The sequence below is a fragment of the Eptesicus fuscus genome, chromosome 10, assembly GCF_027574615.1.
Source record: "Eptesicus fuscus isolate TK198812 chromosome 10, DD_ASM_mEF_20220401, whole genome shotgun sequence".
NCBI classification, from domain to species: Eukaryota; Metazoa; Chordata; class Mammalia; order Chiroptera; family Vespertilionidae; genus Eptesicus; species Eptesicus fuscus.
Genome location: NC_072482.1, coordinates 12445499 through 12464620, shown reverse-complemented (window position 1 = coordinate 12464620; position 19122 = coordinate 12445499). Strand labels below are relative to the sequence as shown.

Below are 19122 nucleotides of genomic sequence, written 5' to 3'. Positions count from 1 at the left end.
AAAAAAAATATCTCTATGTACAGGAATTTGCAGATAGATGTAAACATATGTTACTTTTCAAGTATATTCCTCCCCTTCTTCCCGGTGGAAAAAGAAAAAAGCCATTCAACCAGGCAACTCCTTCAAAATAACTTTAATATAAAGATATAGATATCTCAAAACAAAAAAAGGGGTTCTTCTGACTGACTGGGTCTCACAGGAGAGAACACAGAATGAAAGTGATGACAACAGCTTGACTTTAGATGGAACTGGACTGTTTCACACTGTATCTAGAAAAAATAGGCAGATTTCTAGAAGGAAATTCACTCCTTATGGAAGCTATTTACTGAGCCAATATGGCTGGTTAACACTCTCACTAGTATACATCACCTAGAGCAGGACTCTTGGCCTCAGCTGACACCAGCACAGCCAGGTGGCCACAGGCACTGCCAAGGCTGTCCCCACTCTCTAGGTATGGAGGCCCACCTGAGTTCCCCTCTTGTGCTTGGTCCATGCCTTCCCATGCTGCAACTGTCTAGCATTATACAAGGTACCCTGCTGCTTACTCATTTCAACTACCCTTCAAGTTAACTAGAAAAAATTTTGTTAAAATAAAGGGGGAAAAATGCATCAGGTTATATCATCCAGTCTGTGTGCCCCAGCCCCAACTGGAGGCATGTGAGGTGGGGGTATGTGTGGGGGCATGGGTGGCTGTCCTCCAGGGGAGACAGATGGAGGTGGGTAGCTAGCTGGGGGCAGGCTCCGGCCTGGAGGAGGGTGAGGCAGGACACCATGGGTGGGGAGCAGGAAGTTTGGGTTGTAGGTAGATGGAGGTGAAGGGTAGCTGGAAGTGGGGGGTGGAATGGTCGGTGGGGGTAAGAGGCTGGGTGAGAGTATACTGGCTGAGGGGGTGGTTGGGGGGGGGTAGACATGGAGGTAGTAGGGCAGGTGAGCTAGTGGGCCATAGGCTGGGGGCAGGGTTCTGTAGGAGGGGCCCTTGGTCTTCATCATGGACTGCAGGCTCTGGGAGCCCTCTCCAGACATGTAGGAGCTGGTGGTGGACATTCAGTTATGTAGCTGGAAGGTGGTGATGGCAGTGGCCATGGTGGTAGCTGGTGCACAGGGGTTGGGTGGGCCGGGGGAGGAATCTGGATTTTGGGGAGGTCACTGGAAACCATAGGGCCTGGTGGCTTGGCCTTGCCTAAGGAGCCAGAGGGGAGGCTTCCAGTCTGGAGTGGGTGGGCTGGAAGCAATGGAGGGTAAGTGGCTTCAATTTGGTGGTGGTTCTGCTGCTTTGCTCTTCTTTGGGAGAAACAACCGTGGCTCTCTTCACCTGGTGGGGAGGACTAGGCGACAGGGGTGGCTTCTTGAGTTGCTGGGCTTGCTGTGGCAGCAGGGCTGATGGCTGCAGGTCCTTGTGGGGACAGTTCAGAGCCAACTGTGACGGTAGCACTGGTGACGCTTGTGTTGGGTTGAGTGATGGGGCTGATGCAGCTGATGAGTCCTGTGATGAGGCATCTGCTGTTTTCCTTATGAGTAGTAAAGATGCAGGATTTGGTGGCAGATGTCTTCCAGAACATCCACAGGGCCATCTTGTGCAAACTGCCCCCACCATCTCTGATACATGGGTTTGGAGGTTCATTCTTGTATTTCAAATGTGCATAAACATCTGCAAGATACATGACTGCTACTGCTATGATCTCTGGTTCCCACGGCAGTGACAAGGATGTGCAATAACTGTCATTTACAAAGGCCCATGCCATTTGAACCAACTTTTGAATTTTGTTTTATCACCTTTGAGTTGTTTTGCATATTTGAGTAGGAACTAGTATGGATGTTCTACCTGTAAGTCAAACTTTATAGTCTGTAGTAAGATTTCTCTAAACCAAGGGTCCTCAAACTTTTTAAACAGGGGGCCAGTTCACTGTCCTTCGGACCGTTGGGAGGGCCAGACTATAGTTTAAAAAAAACTATGAACAAATTCCTATGCACACTGCACATATCTTATTTTGAAGTAAAAAAACAAAACGGCAAAAACATCCGCATGTGGCCCGTGGGCCGTAGTTTGAGGACGCCTGCTCTAGACCCACTACTTCTTCCTTTGAGTCATTTCCAAACTGGCCAAATTGTATATCATTTAATAGACTACAAGTTGTTTTGATGATATCTTTCATTTTTTTGTGAGTTTCTTCTACTTTCCCAGCCAGAAAGAGACAACATATCCTGTTACATATCTTGGGAATTGTGTGAAGGAATGAAACATAAAGAAGTGATGAAAAGAAATCATTTCAGTTGCCAGAGTATTGTAGTTAGCCCCAAATGTGTGTCCACATCAAAGATGAACTGAATCCCATCTTGGCAGTACCAGTTTTCAGTGGCTGGATGGAGTCCTAGTTGAGCGGGTGTACGAGCCAAGTCTTTCTTAAATCCCAGTACCAGCATGGTTTTGTGTGTTCAGGTTTGTTGATGTTACTGAAGAGCTGAATTTTCTCTATTCTCCTTCATTTATTTAAGTAGACATGTTTTTTTCAAAAGATTCTCTGAAAATGTTAGAATCCCCTTGCCTCAGGCAAGCCCCTCACTGACCTCTCTTCTTGCCGACTTTGGCCATTTTGGATGAATATTATATTAGTCTTTAAACTTTTGAATAGTTTGAAGTTTTCCATAATAAAAGAAAAATATAAAGCTAAGAAAAAACTAAAAGAGGACCCACATTTTTTTAAAGCAAATATTTCAAAAGTAATTGTTATTTGCTTTCTCTGCCAAAAATAATACACTATATTTATGTTCCTAATTTTGATTTTTTTTTACAAACTTGTCACCACCATTGGACTAAGAAGAAAAAAATATGAAGGCACAATGATCTACCTCTTGGATTCACTTAAGGAAGCCAGTGTTGAAGGAACACAGTACCTATACCCTGCCTCCCTGCTTCCCGCCCCCACCATGTATTTGACAAAATTTAACTTACCTAATAGCATCTCTTTCACCTTCTAGATATCTTTTAACTTCAATGTGCTGACACCAACTTTAATGTAATTGGGAAAAAAGAAACCATTTTTTACTTTTGAAAGGTTAGAACTAGAATTTTTTCTTCTCTAAATCCAGTAAGAGGAAAAAAAAATCTTTGCTTAATATATTTTAACAACTCAAAAGAAAGAAGCTTAGAGAAATACCATTTTTGTCTGCAACTTGTAAAATAAAAAATATGACCCTACGATTTTCTACAAGAATGCTAAATATATTAAAATTTGTGGCTACATACACAGTTACTCTAATTTGGACACTCTGGAAAAACCAGTATGAATTAATGACAACTCTTATTATGGAGCTAGAACACTTATATTAAACGTCTTTTTTATTGTAGTAAAAGATACAAAACATAAAATTTATCATTTAGCCATTTTTAAATGTATAGTTCTGTGGAATTAAGTACATTGATATTGTTGGGAAACTACCACCACCATCCATTTCTAGAACTTTTCCAACTTGACAAATTGTACTTGTTAAACAGTAACCCATCCCTCTCTCCCCAGCCCTTGGCGATCACCATTCCATTTTCTGTCTCCATGAATTTGACTACCCTACATTCCTCAAATAAGTAAAAACATATAGTGCCCTTTTGTGACTGGCTTGTTTCACATAGCATATCTTTAACCCTTTGCACTCGCTTGCTTTTTTCTCGATTCATTTATTCTAATGCTAACCGTGTTGAGTCACACTCGACATCCGAGTGCAAAAGGTTCATCCATGTATGGCTTATATCACAATTTTATTTATTTACCCATTCATCTGTTGATGGATATTGGCTATTGGTGGATATTGGCTCTTAACATGAGTGTACAAGTATATATGTAACCCTACTTTCAATTCTTTTGCAATATACAGTATATCTAGAAATGGAATTGCTGGATCATATGGTAATTCTATGCTAACTTTTTGAGGAACTACCATACTGTTTTCCAGAGTGGTTATGCCGCTTTCTATTCCTACCAGCAATGTACATGGTTTCCAATTTTTCAACATCCTCATCAACACATACTATTGCTGTCTGCCTTTTTGAGTATAGCCATCCTAATGGGTGTGAAGTGGTATCTCATTGCTGTTTGGATTTACATTTCCCCAATGACTAGTGACTTTGAGCATGTTTTCATGTGCTCATTGGCCATATGTACATGTTCTTTGGAAAAATCCTTTGTGCTTTAAAAATTTTTTTCTGAAAAATTTTTTTTCTTTGCTCATTTTTAATGGGTTGTTTGCTTTTTTTCTTGCTTAGATATAGGAATTCTGGATATACATATATTCCGGATATTAATCCCTTGTCAGATATATGATTTGCAAATATCATCTCTCATTCTTTGCATAAAATACCCAAATTTTACTTTAAACATTGATCACTGCCTCACATACGTGCCCTGACCAAACACCAAACCCGGACCTTTCAATGCACGGGGTTGAAGCGCCAACCGGGGTTGAGTCACACCGGCCAGTGCAAAACAGCCAAATTTTATTTTATTTTGTTTTAAAACAGTCAAATTTTAAACCAAGGGTATTGTTCTAGGTAATCCTTAAGGTATATTTCAGTTCCCCAAATTTATGGAACTGAGTCCTTAATAAGTAAGTTGATCAGAGGAAATAACCATTTCCACCACTACTCTCCTAGAGTATTACTTGTTATAATAACAAATCTTCTTACATTATTCACCAGTGTGGCAAAAATCTTACCATAAAGGTAAATCTTTAACTAAGAAGGCCTAATCATTATGGTTTAAATTACATGGACTGAATTCTTCCAAGCTCACTACTTAAGAATTTTGCAATATCTGTGATAAACTGAAGTCTGTTTCCATATAATTTCATTCAATGTAATTTAAAAAAAGTGTATAATTATTACCTTTCAATCAGTAATTTCGTTATTTCACTATTTTCTTGAAAAAGGCAAATGAGGTTGTTTGGCAGGGAAAGATAGTTACATAAGTGTTCAAAATGGCTTGTTCCAGAAACTGTAAATGGAGAAGAAAATAGTAATACATATAACAACTAGGAGTAAAGCCTGTATTGGAGTAAGCAATAGCAGAGCTTAAAAAAAAAAAAAAAAAGCATGAGAAAAGAGTTCAAAATTGCTAGGTACATAACTTGTAGGAAGTTAACAAGATGGCAAATGGACGGGACCCACAGAAAATGACACAAGTCAGAGGAGTCAGGTGACTCCTAAGTCAAACTGGTTATAGTTCCTTGGTGTCTGTTTTACCATTTGCAAAATGGTTTACCTGCATGACTACTTCATGGGGTAAGTTATAAACATTAAATCACAAAAGCAACATATGAGTGCTCCAGAAAAGTATAAAGCAGCACAGGAATATAAGATGATTTCATCATGGGAGATGGATTGAAACACTTATTCTAATCACCCCTGTAAATGATTAGGAAGTCTAAATCAGTCTACATGGGGCCTGGGCAACTAGCTGAATGGAGATGCTAGTCGACAAACTTTTAGAGAGCAGCATTACATGCAGGCACCCCATGCCCTTTGCCAGGCTCTATAGATACAGTAAACTTTAAGTCTACCTTTATACTATTTTCATGAAATGAATCAAAATAGAACATAGAAAACAACCATGAAATAGCAAACAAATTCCTACATTAAAATCAGATTTATGTGCAAATATGGACATTCTGAACTTTAAAGAAACACTTGAAATAGTCAGTTTTCACTTTTTAAAAGCCAAAGACCCCAGTTTATGAATAATATATAATTGAACATTTTAACACATGAAAGCAAAATTAGTATACTTTAGAACATGTAAACATACAAAAAACATATTACTAGAGATCCAATAAAAGCAGACATATATCCCTGGCTGGCATAGCTCATTGGTTGAGCATCGTCCTATGAACCAGGAGGTCATGGTTTGATTCCCGGTCAGGGCACATGCCTGGGTTGTGGGCTCGATCCCCAGTGTGGGATGTACAGGAGGCAGCCAGTAAAAAAAAAACCCACATTTTTTTGATGTTTCTATCTTTCTCTCCCTCTCTCTTCATCTCTGAAATCAATAAAAATATATTTTAAAAACCCAGACATATAAATACACGTTTTTATTCTATAATTGTGTACATCACCATAGTCAATTAGCTATATTCTAAACTTTTAATCCGTTTTCATTTGTGCAAGTCACCTTAATTCTAAGCTGCTAGAATGAAAGACTACATACATTTCCTACATTTTGAAAGAAATTAGAAGTTACCTTGAATTTCAGGTGGGGAAGGAACTCCATTTAAGTAATGAAAAAACAAAGCGGAACATTTCAGGAAGGGCATGATGCCAGCTCTGACACTCCTCCACAGGTGCCAGCCAGAGGGTATTTCTTTCAAAGCACTAAGAGAAAAATGAAAATAGAAAAATTTTAAAAAAAAAGGTCATTCTAGTTACAGTACAATGTGGGTAGCCCTGACTCTAATAGAATGTCAATTATAAAATGGTGATATATCCCTAGCCGGTTGCTCAGTGGTTAGAGTGTCAGCCCATGGACCAAAGGGTCTCAGGTACCATTTCCAGTCAAGGGCATGTACGTGGATTGCAGGTTCAATCCCCTGGCCATGTCAGGGAATAAGTGGGAGGCAACCAATAGATGTGTCTCTCTCATGTCAATGTTTCTCTCTCTCTCCCACTCCTCCCTCCCTTCCACTCTAAAAATCAATGGAAAAAATATCCTTGGGTGAGGATTAAAAAGTAAAAATGAATAATAAAATAACATGGTGATATAGCTTCAAATGCTGTTATTAAAATTTATAAAAGTAATATAAAAAGAAAAATCGGAAAATAAAAACTATCCACTATTCTAGAATTTTTATCAGCAGGCACTATTTTGGCAAACTATTTTCATACTAATTGGTCTTAGTCATAATTTAACATGAAATTTAAAATTAACATGCTTTTCAGAATATCATAAATGCAATATTCTGGAACACAGCAATCATAACTGATACCAAATTATTCCCCTGCAAGCAAGCACTCAGACTGCTTTAAATTCTTTGCTAATATAAATAATATCAGAGTGTATACGTTTATGCCTATAGGTTTTTAATATATATATATATTTTCATTGATTTCAGAGAGGAAGGGAGAGGGAGAGAGAAATAGAAACATCAATGATGAGAATCACTGATTGGCTGCCTCCTGCATGCCCCACACTGGGGGGTCGAGCTTGCAACCCAGGCATGTACCATGACTGGGAATCCAACCATGACCTCCTAGTTCATAGCTCAACGTTCAACCACTAAGCCATGCTGGCTGGGCAGGTTTATCCAAATATTGGATTATTTTGTTAGTGTGGATTCTCAGAAATGGGATAACTTGGTAAAAAAAAAAACCAAAACAAAACCAAGTTCTTGACATATACTGTGAGGAAGCTAAATGAAGTTGTACCAAATCAAAAGGACTCCAACAATATGTGAGGTTCGAATAATTTCACTGCATTCCTGCCAGTCTTGATATTGCCTTAAAAACAAATTATGCCAGTTAATTTGCACTTTTTATTTCCTAGTGAGATAAAAAGTTATAAGATAATGTTTTAGAATAGCACTTTCCAAAATAAATTCCATGTCTCCATGTACCATATCCTAAGCAAAAGAAGGGTTCTATGGCCAAGTAAATGTGAGAAGCTCTGAGAATTCTTTTTTAAAACATATCAACTGCCCTGGCCAGTGTGGCTCAGCCGGTTGGGCGTCAGACTGTGCAATGAAAGGTTGCAGGCTCCATTCTTGGTCAAAGCACATGCCCATGTTGTGGGCTTTATCCCTGAAAGGGGCATGCAGGAGGCAGCCAATCGATGTTCCTCTCTCCAAAAATCAGTAAAAACAACAACAATAAAAAAATGTCAACACACAGCACTTTCCCTTATTTACAAATAAGTGCCTTTTTCATGCTATCATGTAAGATTATGAACCCACCTTCCTGTATACTGGCGAAGTGTTTTATACAAAGAAAGAACTGCTAATTCTTCTTCACCAGCAGGAGTTTCTTGATCCATTTCATTCTCTTCTGAAAGAAAAGGAAATAGTACTCTGTATTTGCCTATTAAGTGGATTGGTGATCACGTCATTTAAGCACTCAAATATAGCATGAGAATACTCCCACAAAACACACAGAACTTAAATTCCTCAGGTGTGAGCACAGTATTGCTCTCCATCATAATAAGGAGCCTGCAAGCTTTGAGAAGAAGCTGTGCTGATTCAGGGTGCCAGGTAGCCTGCAGTGAGCTAGATCAGCTAAACATATAGTCTATGGTACTCAAATATTACTAAACTTATAAAATAAAAATAATGACTCACATTGCTAAGGAATTTTAATAGGAGAAATAAATTTGTTTCAAAACTTGTCACATTAAACAGTAAGGATAAGTAGTCTAATTATAATTTATATACTATTCTCATCCAAGTACCTTTTCCTTTAATACTTCCTTCAAGAAGCTGACAAAAAGGAGTTACCTGTACATGAGGTAAGTAGGATCTGGATGATGTGTGCCATAGTAACCAGATGGAAAATATGGAGGTCTCCAGTGCCAAGGCTGATCCCTGAAAAATCCTGACACTGCAACGCAGGGAAAGCAAGCACCAAGCCCACCTAGATACCAAATACAGAGCATCAGACAGCTCGTATTCCCTTCACACCTAAACGTGTTTCCATCTTCTTGATATGATCCCCTTTGGAGCTCAGCTCCTCCTTTAAGAAATTTTGTTCATAAATAGCACATACATTAGAAATCCCACTAGAATTGGCTAAATGGAATTCCTTAAGAGTAAAGGGTCTTGATGGGTACTATCATTTCATTTATCCAGTGATTCCCCTTTACAGAACTTATTGTTAATAATCTATATTATAAAAACCCAGTGGCCCTACTGCCATAACGACCAAAGACCAGCGCGGGTGGGCAGGGCTGCAAGCGCGGTGAGGCGTGCACGGGTGTGTGGGGCTACGTGATTTCACGCATTGGGCTTCTAGTCCTATATAATAAAAGCCCAGTGACTGAATGGCAGAATAACCAGAACAATCGGTCTACCAGTCGCTATGATGTGCACTGACCACTAGGGGGCAGATGCTCAATGCAGGAGCTACCCCCTGGTAGGGCAGTGCACTCCCACAGTGGAAGCACCGCTTGGCTGACTGGGATGAGCGGCTGCTCCTGCAGTGAGCTGATTCCCTGCAAGCCATGCCCCCCTACCAGTGCACGAATCCCGTGCACCAGGCCTCTAGTAGTAAAAATAATAGCCCTGGCTGGTGAGGCTCAGCTGGTTGGGCGTCGTCCTGTGTACCAGGTTGCTGGTTCAATTCCCTGTCAAGGGCACATACCCGGGTTGCGGGCTCGATCCCCAGTGGGGGGGTGTCAGGAGGCAGCTGATCGATGTCTCACTCTCACATCGATGTCTCTCTCTCCCTCTCCCTCTCTCTCTCTAAAAATCAATAAACTATTCTAATGAAAAACAAGCAAACAAAAAACAGTTGAAACCTTTCTAGGAGTAAGCAGTGGAAAAAGCATGGATTTTGGACCTCCAATGATCTAGCTATGAATTCCAGCCCCTCTTATGAGCTTTTTAGACAAGTTAACACCTCTGAGTCTCCATTTCCCTGTTAGTAAACTACAGATAATATACACGTGTTTTTAATACTTCAGTAGCAAGGCTGTAAAGGAGTAAATAAGAATGCATGTGAAAGCAGTCAGGTCTACAATAAGTGTTAGCTCTCCTGTTACCTCCTGCTGCCTATACGATGGTGGTTTCACAGGAGCAATGCGAACAGTCGCAAAGGCTAACACTTATTAGGGACACAGTGCTCTAAGCTCCTTACATTGATCATCCCACTGAGTTCTGACACATTGTATGAGGTAGGTACTAACCAACTTAAAGGTACAGAATCTGATGCCCAAAGCAATTAAGGAAAATAGCACTTGGCACTGCTGCCTGTGGCACTGCACTCAATGTCCTGAGGAAGGGGACCCATTTGAGGTGGGGCTGAAGTTCAGCCAGTGTTGTGTCCTGGCACCAGCCTGCCCAGAAGACATACCTTTCCCTAAGTCACACAAAGGAGATCTCTATTGCTAAGTAGTGTGACCACAGACAGGGCTGTATCTGCTCAATAGCACGGGTCAGCAGCAGCCCTTAATCACTAGTATTATTTTTACATTTCTGTAGGCAAAAAGCATAGAGGGGTTAAAGTTATTTTTTTTTAAATGTATTTTTTATTGATTTCAGGTAGGAAGGGAGAGGGAGAGAAACATCAATGATGAGAATCATTGATCAGCTGCCTCCTGCACGCCCGCACCTGGGGATCGAGCCCATAACCCGGGTATGTGCCCTGACCAGGAATCGAACCGTGACCTCCTGGTTCATGGGTTGACGCTCAACCACTGAGTCACACAGGTCAAGCAATGTTTTCTTTTTGAGGCCCCTCAGAAAGAACTATACTCAGAAGTGGTAAGAATTATAGATGGTAACTCCTCCTGTCTGCCTCTATAACGTTCACTAAGTCTAAGGTAAAGTTCTATAGTACAATAAAGGAACTGTCAAACACAAATTACAAGATACTCACCAATAAATGAAACATGTCAATATCTAATATGCATGGAAGGTCTCCATAATTGTCATTAGGCACCAAAGCTAAATATTTAAAGAAAAAATACATTAGCACATTTCATATGCCAATATAAGTATTATTTTTAAAAGGTATATAACCTAGTTTACATTTATCTTTTTGCAAGATATATATGAATTTATAAGCTAGAACTTGTATATAAAACCAACAGTATTACCAAAATATTTCTCTCATAATGGAGAGAAGTTGCATGACTAAAAACAAAATTATAAATGAAAAATTACCATAACATCTACGGTACATGTATTAATACTCACATGCAAAAAGTTTACAAAAGTGCCCTTGCACCACTGAAAGTAATGCCACTGTCCAATGTGCTGCAGCGAATCTTGTCAGTGACCTAAGACAGTCATCCTGAAATTGATTGACACAAAGAAGCCAGCATAAGAAGTAGTTCTCTTTTTTGAGGACTGCTAGTTGAAAGTACAGCCAATTGAAACAAAGCTAGACACACAATGAGATCTCTCTAAATGGTATGCAACTGAATTTATGACATCTTTTTGAAAAAATGTTTTTTACTGATTTGAGAGAGAGGAAGAGAGATATTGATAGGTTGCCTCCCATACACATCCCAACCAGGGTGATTCTACATGAATCAGTTTACATGATTTTACTCTTCAGGACATTTTATGATGTACCTGACACTAGCTACACAGTAAAATTCAGCTAGCTTTGACTGTACATTTCCCTTCCTCATTTTTCTAGGCATATAATGTACTGTTTTGACATTAATGTGTACTTAATTTAAATGTCGCTTATGAAAGGTAGTCGCATGTGGAGAGCAAGCACTCTGTTTTTAGTTTTCCCCCCCATCTTTTCATGTGTTTAAGCAAGAACTCTAGATGAAGAGCTGAAGTCTATTTAAAAGAAAAACTAGAAATTAACCCACAAACATTACTTCTTCAATATCATTATAGAAAAGGGGTTTACTATGAAATGAGTAAAGCTATGCCTAAATAACCAATTCAGTTTTTAGGCTTTAAAAAAAAGCAGAACCAAAGAATTTTCATTCTACCATTCTGTGAAGTGAGTAAATTGATAACTTACCAGTCTGCAAGGCAAAGGACCAAATAATGGTTTATCTTCATCAGTTAAAATTCTTTCTGCAGATTAAAAGTGATTAATATGGTAAATTTTGAGTGTATATTTTATCACAATTCCAAAAAGTAGTAAAAAAATTCTTTTTGGAGAGAGCATAATACTGTCAGGTTTTGAAATTTCAAGTCATTATACATGAATGAACTTTGGATGAAAAGTAAAAATGAAAACACATTCCCTCAACTGACAAGAAGCTAAAACCCCACCAAAATGAGTTCTCTGTTGCTGGTTAATTTACCACCTGCCAATCTAATATTTTGTCAGTATGTTGCATTTCCTACTTCAAGGTCTTCATATTGTTGCCCACTTTAAACATGTCATATAAATACAGGCTTCTACACATAACTCATGTCCATGTATGCGTGTGACTTAATGGGAGACTTAAATCTCTTACCTATGCTTTGGATGGTATATGCACAACTACCCCAACACATTATGGGCACACGGGGATCTTCTTCATTGGGATGAACCTTTAGTCCCACCTTGTAAGTAGCAGTTCCAAATGTTGTTAGCATTTCTTTTATGCTATCAGAATAAGGGTTCCTGAAGTGAACACACAGAGGATTGATTAGCTCAAAACAATGTGCTCACATCAAATATTTCAGATTATTAACAGCTATTTGCTATGTTGGAACTGAACCACTTAAACTACCTAAGGTAGCTGTATGCAAATTAGTAAAGAGGAGAATAGGAGATCTAGCCAAGTAAGAGAAACATAGCCAGGGGAATTCTCAGGGTGACAGTAGTGTTCAGTCTTGATTGATGCGGGAGCACTCAGAAAAGGTATGCTAGGCACCTGAAAGCTCTATTGTAGCATTTAGGGGGGAAAAAGTGGCACCTATAGAAAACCAAGTGCATGAAAAAACACACAAACAGGGCAATTATTAACCACAGGAAAGACAAAATTGTAAAAGAAAAAATATATAATTATAACACGTAACATGTATCTGCAGCAACAATTATAATGTAAACATTGCCAACAGATTTAACCAAAAATTGTGAAAGAACTCTACTGGGAGACTGGTAAGGAAAAGTGGGTATGGTTGAGGTAACAGCTGAATACTAAATTGCTAGCCAGTCAACACAAATTACTGTTTAGAAATGATAAATCAAAAGAGAAGCTAACTAACTGTTGTAACTAGAAATATGGAAGTAAATAGCAGGACGGGGGAAAGGGAGGGGGCATGTGGGAGGCATGGGACTGATGTTTTTTTTCTACTTAAGTGTTATTTTTATTGTGTTACTTAGTACATGCCAGGAATAACTTCCAGGTGGCTTTACATGTATTATGTCACTTAAACCTCATAATATTTTACAGATGAGGAACCTGAGGTACAGAGAGATCAAGCAATTTGTACAGCTGCACAGCAGGTAGGCAGTGTTACCAGGAACCAAACCAAGCAGTCTAGCTCTAGAATCTACGTTATACTTTATAACTAATTGGCTACGGGGTAAAAGAGAATAAAAATACTCTAGTTTTGATCCTGGTGTTAACATAAAAAAAACCATTGAAACCTGTAAAGAATTGTTGTGAGTTTATTTGAGCCAAACTGTTGACATATGCCGGGAAGCAGAACCTTAACGAATTGAGATAATGCTCCAGAGAATGGCGGGTTCCATTTGTATTTACACATTGCAATCAAAGCAGGCACGTAGGTGGGTTACATGAAATTCACTGGTGATAGATTAAGGAGGTGGAATAAAGCAAAACGGGGGAAACCCCTGGGATTGGATAAAAAGTAAAATGGTGGACACATACTTGGGTGGGTGCAGGAACAATTAACATGATAATGAAGGGTTTTGAGGTATCTGTCCTGGCGCCCAGCATATTTGGTTGTGCCCCAGGGGCTCCAGAAAAAGGGAAGTTACAAGTTACCCAGACATTTCAAGGGTATGTTACCATAGATGCAAAAAGACAGATAGGCTCAGTTAAGGTAAAGGTTGACCTTGTCAGTGAAGATACCGGCCTAGGATGCCCACCATAACTGCTTTTAGTTAAAGTTTAATTTCAGACCATCCTTTGTGGTTACTTTAGGTCTCTGAGTCTGCAAGACTGCTATGCAGGCCTCCCCTGAGCCTGTCAGGTCAGCATGTGGCCCCTTTCGTCCACACTGGGTTACTAATAAGTTGGCGGGGCCATAAATAGATATATGGGGATCAGAAGGAAAGCACAGGATTTGGGGGGAGCTGAGCAGTTTGGATTTAGATGTATTGATGAGGTGTTGTTAAGAAAAGCCAGATAAAGGGGTATAGCAGGGAGTCAGCAATTCGAACTAGGAGAGGTTGGTGAGAAATATGCAATGTAATTCTTAGGTTCTCTGATCAATATACTGGCAATAACTATCATTATGCAATACTTAAATCTCAGAATTCAAGATCAATGTCCTATAATATTTTGCTCCCAGCTTACAAATCATATTTTTACTAATTGCTAACTAAGCTTTTCATTTCAAGTGGTCCAAGCTTGAAAGGAATAAATAATGTACTCACTTAGGATGAAAATCAGGCCTAAATCCTTCAGGGAGCTGCAATTCATCCATATTTTCTGAATTCTTTGAAGAGGCAATATCTATAGAAACAAGTATTTTATATCATTATTCATCAGTCCACAATATTTTTCTGAATTTCCAACATAAATTTCATTCTAAATATAGGTCAAAGAAATTAGAAACTACAGGAAAAATTTCCATTAATAAAAGCTTGCATAACACGCATTTAAAGCCTGCGGTATCCCATTGCTCTGATTGATCAAGGCACCTTCTTTAGTAATCTGTGCTTTTCCTAATAGTAGAACCACTAGAACATAGCTAGGGAAGGTAGCAAAGGGAGGAGTATGCGGTTTTGTTTTTTATAAAAACCAATGATATAAATTCTGCTCAGATTGCTTTGCCTGCGTCATAATTGCAGTGCATGCTGTGAAACTTGGGAAGCCTTTGGTAATGCCAACAATAAAATTAATTAGGCCACTGAGAGCTAAAGCTAGCTCTGTAAGAGATAGTAACATTTGCCCACACTCAGAAGCTCTTCAATAACACGGGGGAATATGTGAGAAATATTTATTATAAACCTCACATAAGCCAGTGGCTTTTCAAGGAATAAGAAGTAACATAGTCAAGTCAAATGTAGTTCATTAAGACAAAGAAAATTAAAGTAAGCCAAATTTTAAAATGAGAGGTTTCATTTAAAAAATACTATGCTGCCCGGACAGCATGGCTCAGTGGATGAGCATCGATCTATGAATCAGAAGATCACCGTTCGATTCCCGGTCAGGACACATGCCCAGGTTGCAGGCTCAATCCCTCATGTGGGGCATGTAGGAGGCAGCGGATCAATGATTCTCTCTCATCAGTGATGTTTCTATCTTTCTCTCCCTCTCCCTTCTTCTCTGAAATCAATAAAAATATATTTTAAAAAATATTATGCTAAGTGAATAAGCCAGTTAGAGAAAGACAGATATCACATAATCTCACTTATAAGTGGAATCTAAAGAACAAAATAAACTAATAAAATAGGTCTCAAGGCTGGAAGCATGGTACAGAATAAAAAACTGGGGTTGGGGTGGGGGACAGGAAGAAATTAACCAAAGAACATATATGCATACATGCATAACCTATAGGCACAGACAATAGAATGGGGAAGGCCTGGGTGGGTTGGAGGTTGAGTGGAGAAAGGCAAAAAGGGAGAAAATGGGAGACATTTGTAATACTGTTAACAATAAAATAAACATCTTAAACAATTCTTTCTGGTCTTGAGGGAAAAATGAAAGCAGATTATCAGAACTTACTAGGAATCCGTTCTTCTTTCCTAAGAATCTGTAATGCTTTCGTTTGCTGAGATATGGTTCTAACCCACTGAGTCAGATTTGGTTGGTCTGAAAAATTTAACCTGCTAGAAAAAATTATAAAAAGTATTTAGTAGTTTGTTGTTGTTGCTTAGTTAAGATATAAAGACTCCTTAAATGATCATGGGTCTAATACTTTAAACATACTTTTGCCAATGGAAATAGAAATATATTATTTGTTACTATGATGCTAATAACATTATTTGTCAAAAAGTTCACTTTTTTCAGTACTGGAATTTGCAAGTATTTCTGAAATACCACAATCACCATACCACCACCATTATTTACTGAGTGCTTATTATGTGACAAGCACTTAGTAAAGCATTTAACAGTATTAGATTTAATCCTCAAAATATTAATGAAACAGGTTATATTATTATCCCCATTTTACAGATTAGGAAACTGAGGTTTAGCACTATGTAACTTGACTAGGCCATCTAAGGAACAGATCTGGCATTCAAACCCAGTCATATCAGACTCCAAAGCCTTTATTTTTCATTATTATGCCATAATTGGCTCTTATGGAAAAAATACAAAACCTAAATCATAAAAGTGAGGTGAAATCCAACAAAGGTGTTCTTTTTCTCCTTTTATGTAGTGAATCCTTAATTTAACAATGATTAATTTATCAGTTCAACTACAGATTAAGTCAGTACCATGACTTTCTTTTTTGATTAAAAAGCATGAGCTTGCATGGCTGGCCTGGCTCAGTGGTTGAACGTTAACCTATGAACCAGGAGGTCACGGTTCGTATCCCAGTCAGGACACATGCCTGCTTGGCGGGCGTGATCCCAAGTGTGGGGTCTGTAGGAGGCAGTCAATCAATGATTCTCTCATCATTGATGTTTCTATATTTCTCTCCCTCTCCATTCCTCTCTAAAATTAATAGATTCATATTCATAAAACTTAAATTAGTACTTGTTCATGTAGATACCATAAGTCTAAACTGAGAAATGGAAATCATATTTAAATAGTAGACAGTGCCGAAACCGGTTTGGCTCAGTGGATAGAGCGTAGGCCTGCGGACTCAGGGGTCCCAGGTTCGATTCTGGTCAAGGGCATGTGCCTTGGTTGCGGGCACATCCCCAGTGGGGGGTGTGCAAGAGGCAGCTGATCGGTGTTTCTCTCTCATCGATGTTTCTAGCTCTCTATCCCTCTCTCTTCCTCTCTGTAAAAAATCAATAAAATATACTTAAAAAAATAAAATAGTAGACAGTATTAAATCCTTATTTTGAAATAAGTCACACCTATTAACTAGAATCACCCTAAAATTTTTGAAATGACAAAAATTTTCCATTTTAAATACACCAATGGATTTTCATTGTTTGGGCCCAATTGCTGAAGCCAGTAATTTGCAAAATATTATATTTAATTGTTAGAATATTCAATAAAGTCCATTTGAGATTCTGTTCTCTCCCCTATCAACTTACTGAGCATCTCTTGAAAAGTAAGCAGGATCCTAGAAATAACGACAGTTTTCATGAATACATAGGAATTTTTATGTTCTATAGTGTCTATGGGTAAACAAGAAATTGTTAAATTTTGGCCTATTTCTTTCTAAAAACCAAAATATTTTATAGGACTGCTAGAAGAAATGACTAAATAAAAAGTTTGGAAAGTATCTGGAAAATATTATACAATTACCTAGATTCCCCCCTCTGGGCTTATTATTTCATTATCTTCAAAGGCAACTATTGCTTTGATATAAAGGTTTTATGAGCCAAAACTTACTTGTTAAAAACATTTCTTGGAGGAAGCAGCAGAGGAATAACAGTGTTACTCAAACACTCACAAAGGGGACAAAGGAATTCTCCATTTTCTACATCATAGCTTGTATGTAAGCGTAATCTCTGTTGCCTTCGCTGTTCTTTAGCTTGAACGGAATCAAAATACCTTTTCAATTAGAAAACATGAGGGATCAAAAACAACGGTATTTTTTTCAGTAAGTACCATAAGCCTCAATATTTTAAATAATTTGTTTTCACACATAATGCAAAAATAAAAATCTTAACATGAACTGAATTATTTTTAATACTGGTACTTTAATTTTTGAGTTGCTTTAATTATCAGAATGGGTTCTAAGAGTTCTAAAACAGGAAAATTTGCGGTTATCCCAACTTAGCTCAGGGAGCCATGGCAATTTCAGGAAGTAACAAGTACACTGTAAAAATATTTTCTTCATCCAGTTTGTTAGTGGACATAGATCCCCACATTAAAAAATATAGCTGATATACTATGAAATTTGTCATTCCTTTATAGTATGTATAACAAAGCAACTCAATTTTAATTGTTATTAGGCAGTGATGTGGAGTTTTTCTTTAATATTTTTAATTCTTTTTCCCTTTTTCTAGAATGGAATTTCCTTTATATAAAAATTCAATTTTGAGCCTTTGAATAAGCTTTTCTTGACCAATAGTAAGAATATATTACCTTTGCCAACAATGGGCATGCATAACGTGTCCACAGCTACCAGTGTGTGTTCCACATGAGAGATCAGGGTGCATGAATAATGGATCGTATTTTTCTGCATTACAAACAAACAAACAAACAAACAAAACCCAAGCATTTAATTTTCCCGTAACAAATGTAAAACTTTACTTTGTGAAATCCTTGATAAAGGTTTGTAAACTTGAAATGAAATGCTAGTTTATTACTTTCCTTTGAGATACCAATGATTTATGCAAGACCCTGGATTATTTAGAAAGCAGGACCCTTTAACTTTCATCACCCTGAGCAAATAAAACATCCCTGAATTGTTAAAGAAAATTGGAATTCTGTATTTAAGCACATCTTATCTTTTGAACATTTCATACTCTCAGGGCATTGAGAGACTCCCAATCCCTCCAAAAGCCCTGAGCTCAGTAAAAGGGATATTCTTCATGGGGCTGCATTTAATGCCTTCACGGCAGTTGGGTCACAGTGATCTTTAGCAAAGAAGATGCTTTGGCAGTAATGGGGCACTCCCTAGAGAAGATTCTGCCTAACGACAACCCATCAGAGAAGAACCACAATCACTGGACTAGGGTCCAAGTAGCAGCAAAATATCCAGGACAGCAACCCAGACCAGAGGTGGGGAAAAGGGAAAATCAGTTACTGCTCTGGTGCTAATTTTTAATATTCAAAGGAGACGAAAAATAAAGATAACCATAATATGGGTGCCTGGTTTCTTTTGGAATATTTCGAGTTCTCTGTGTAAAGTAGTATTATCCTAGAAATTTTATAACATTACAGAAAGAATTACTCAAGTTTCAATTTGATTGATAGAATAGAGAAAATATCACAGTATAAAGAAAATCTGCTTTCAGCCAGCCAAAGTTTTTTTCTTCATGAAATAACAAAACAAATAAACTTAGCGACTTTATCTTTGATCTGGAATGAAATTATAAATCGCCTAGTTCAAATGAGCATTTCAAAAGATGAAAACAGACCAATCTTTCCTAACTGGGTGCTTGACAGTCACACTGTGCAGACTTTCCTTACCAGTGAGTTTTCAAACCTTTCAATCCTACAGTGTGAAAGGCACTTGCTACCTAAGTGCATTGGAAAGTCCAAAGAC

The 19122-nt window shown here is 38.2% G+C and overlaps 1 protein-coding gene and 1 pseudogene across 2 annotated transcripts in view; both read right to left on the bottom strand.

The window, feature by feature from the left end:
* Positions 1–19122, bottom strand: part of UBR2 (ubiquitin protein ligase E3 component n-recognin 2) — a 123096-nt gene that overhangs the window by 9783 nt on the left and 94191 nt on the right. For both annotated transcript variants that reach the window (XM_028135691.2, XM_028135690.2), the window contains exons 31-43: positions 17997–18090; positions 17298–17459; positions 15510–15613; positions 14216–14294; positions 12120–12268; positions 11675–11730; positions 10885–10981; positions 10565–10632; positions 8467–8602; positions 7930–8020; positions 6225–6355; positions 4874–4982; positions 2951–3007 (exon numbers count right to left, since the gene is read on the bottom strand). In XM_028135691.2, the coding sequence (XP_027991492.2) occupies positions 2951–3007; positions 4874–4982; positions 6225–6355; positions 7930–8020; positions 8467–8602; positions 10565–10632; positions 10885–10981; positions 11675–11730; positions 12120–12268; positions 14216–14294; positions 15510–15613; positions 17298–17459; positions 17997–18090 (1333 nt within the window). The remainder of the gene's footprint in view (positions 1–2950; positions 3008–4873; positions 4983–6224; positions 6356–7929; positions 8021–8466; positions 8603–10564; positions 10633–10884; positions 10982–11674; positions 11731–12119; positions 12269–14215; positions 14295–15509; positions 15614–17297; positions 17460–17996; positions 18091–19122) is intronic.
* LOC129150519 (cyclin-K-like) lies at positions 610–2484 on the bottom strand (annotated as a pseudogene).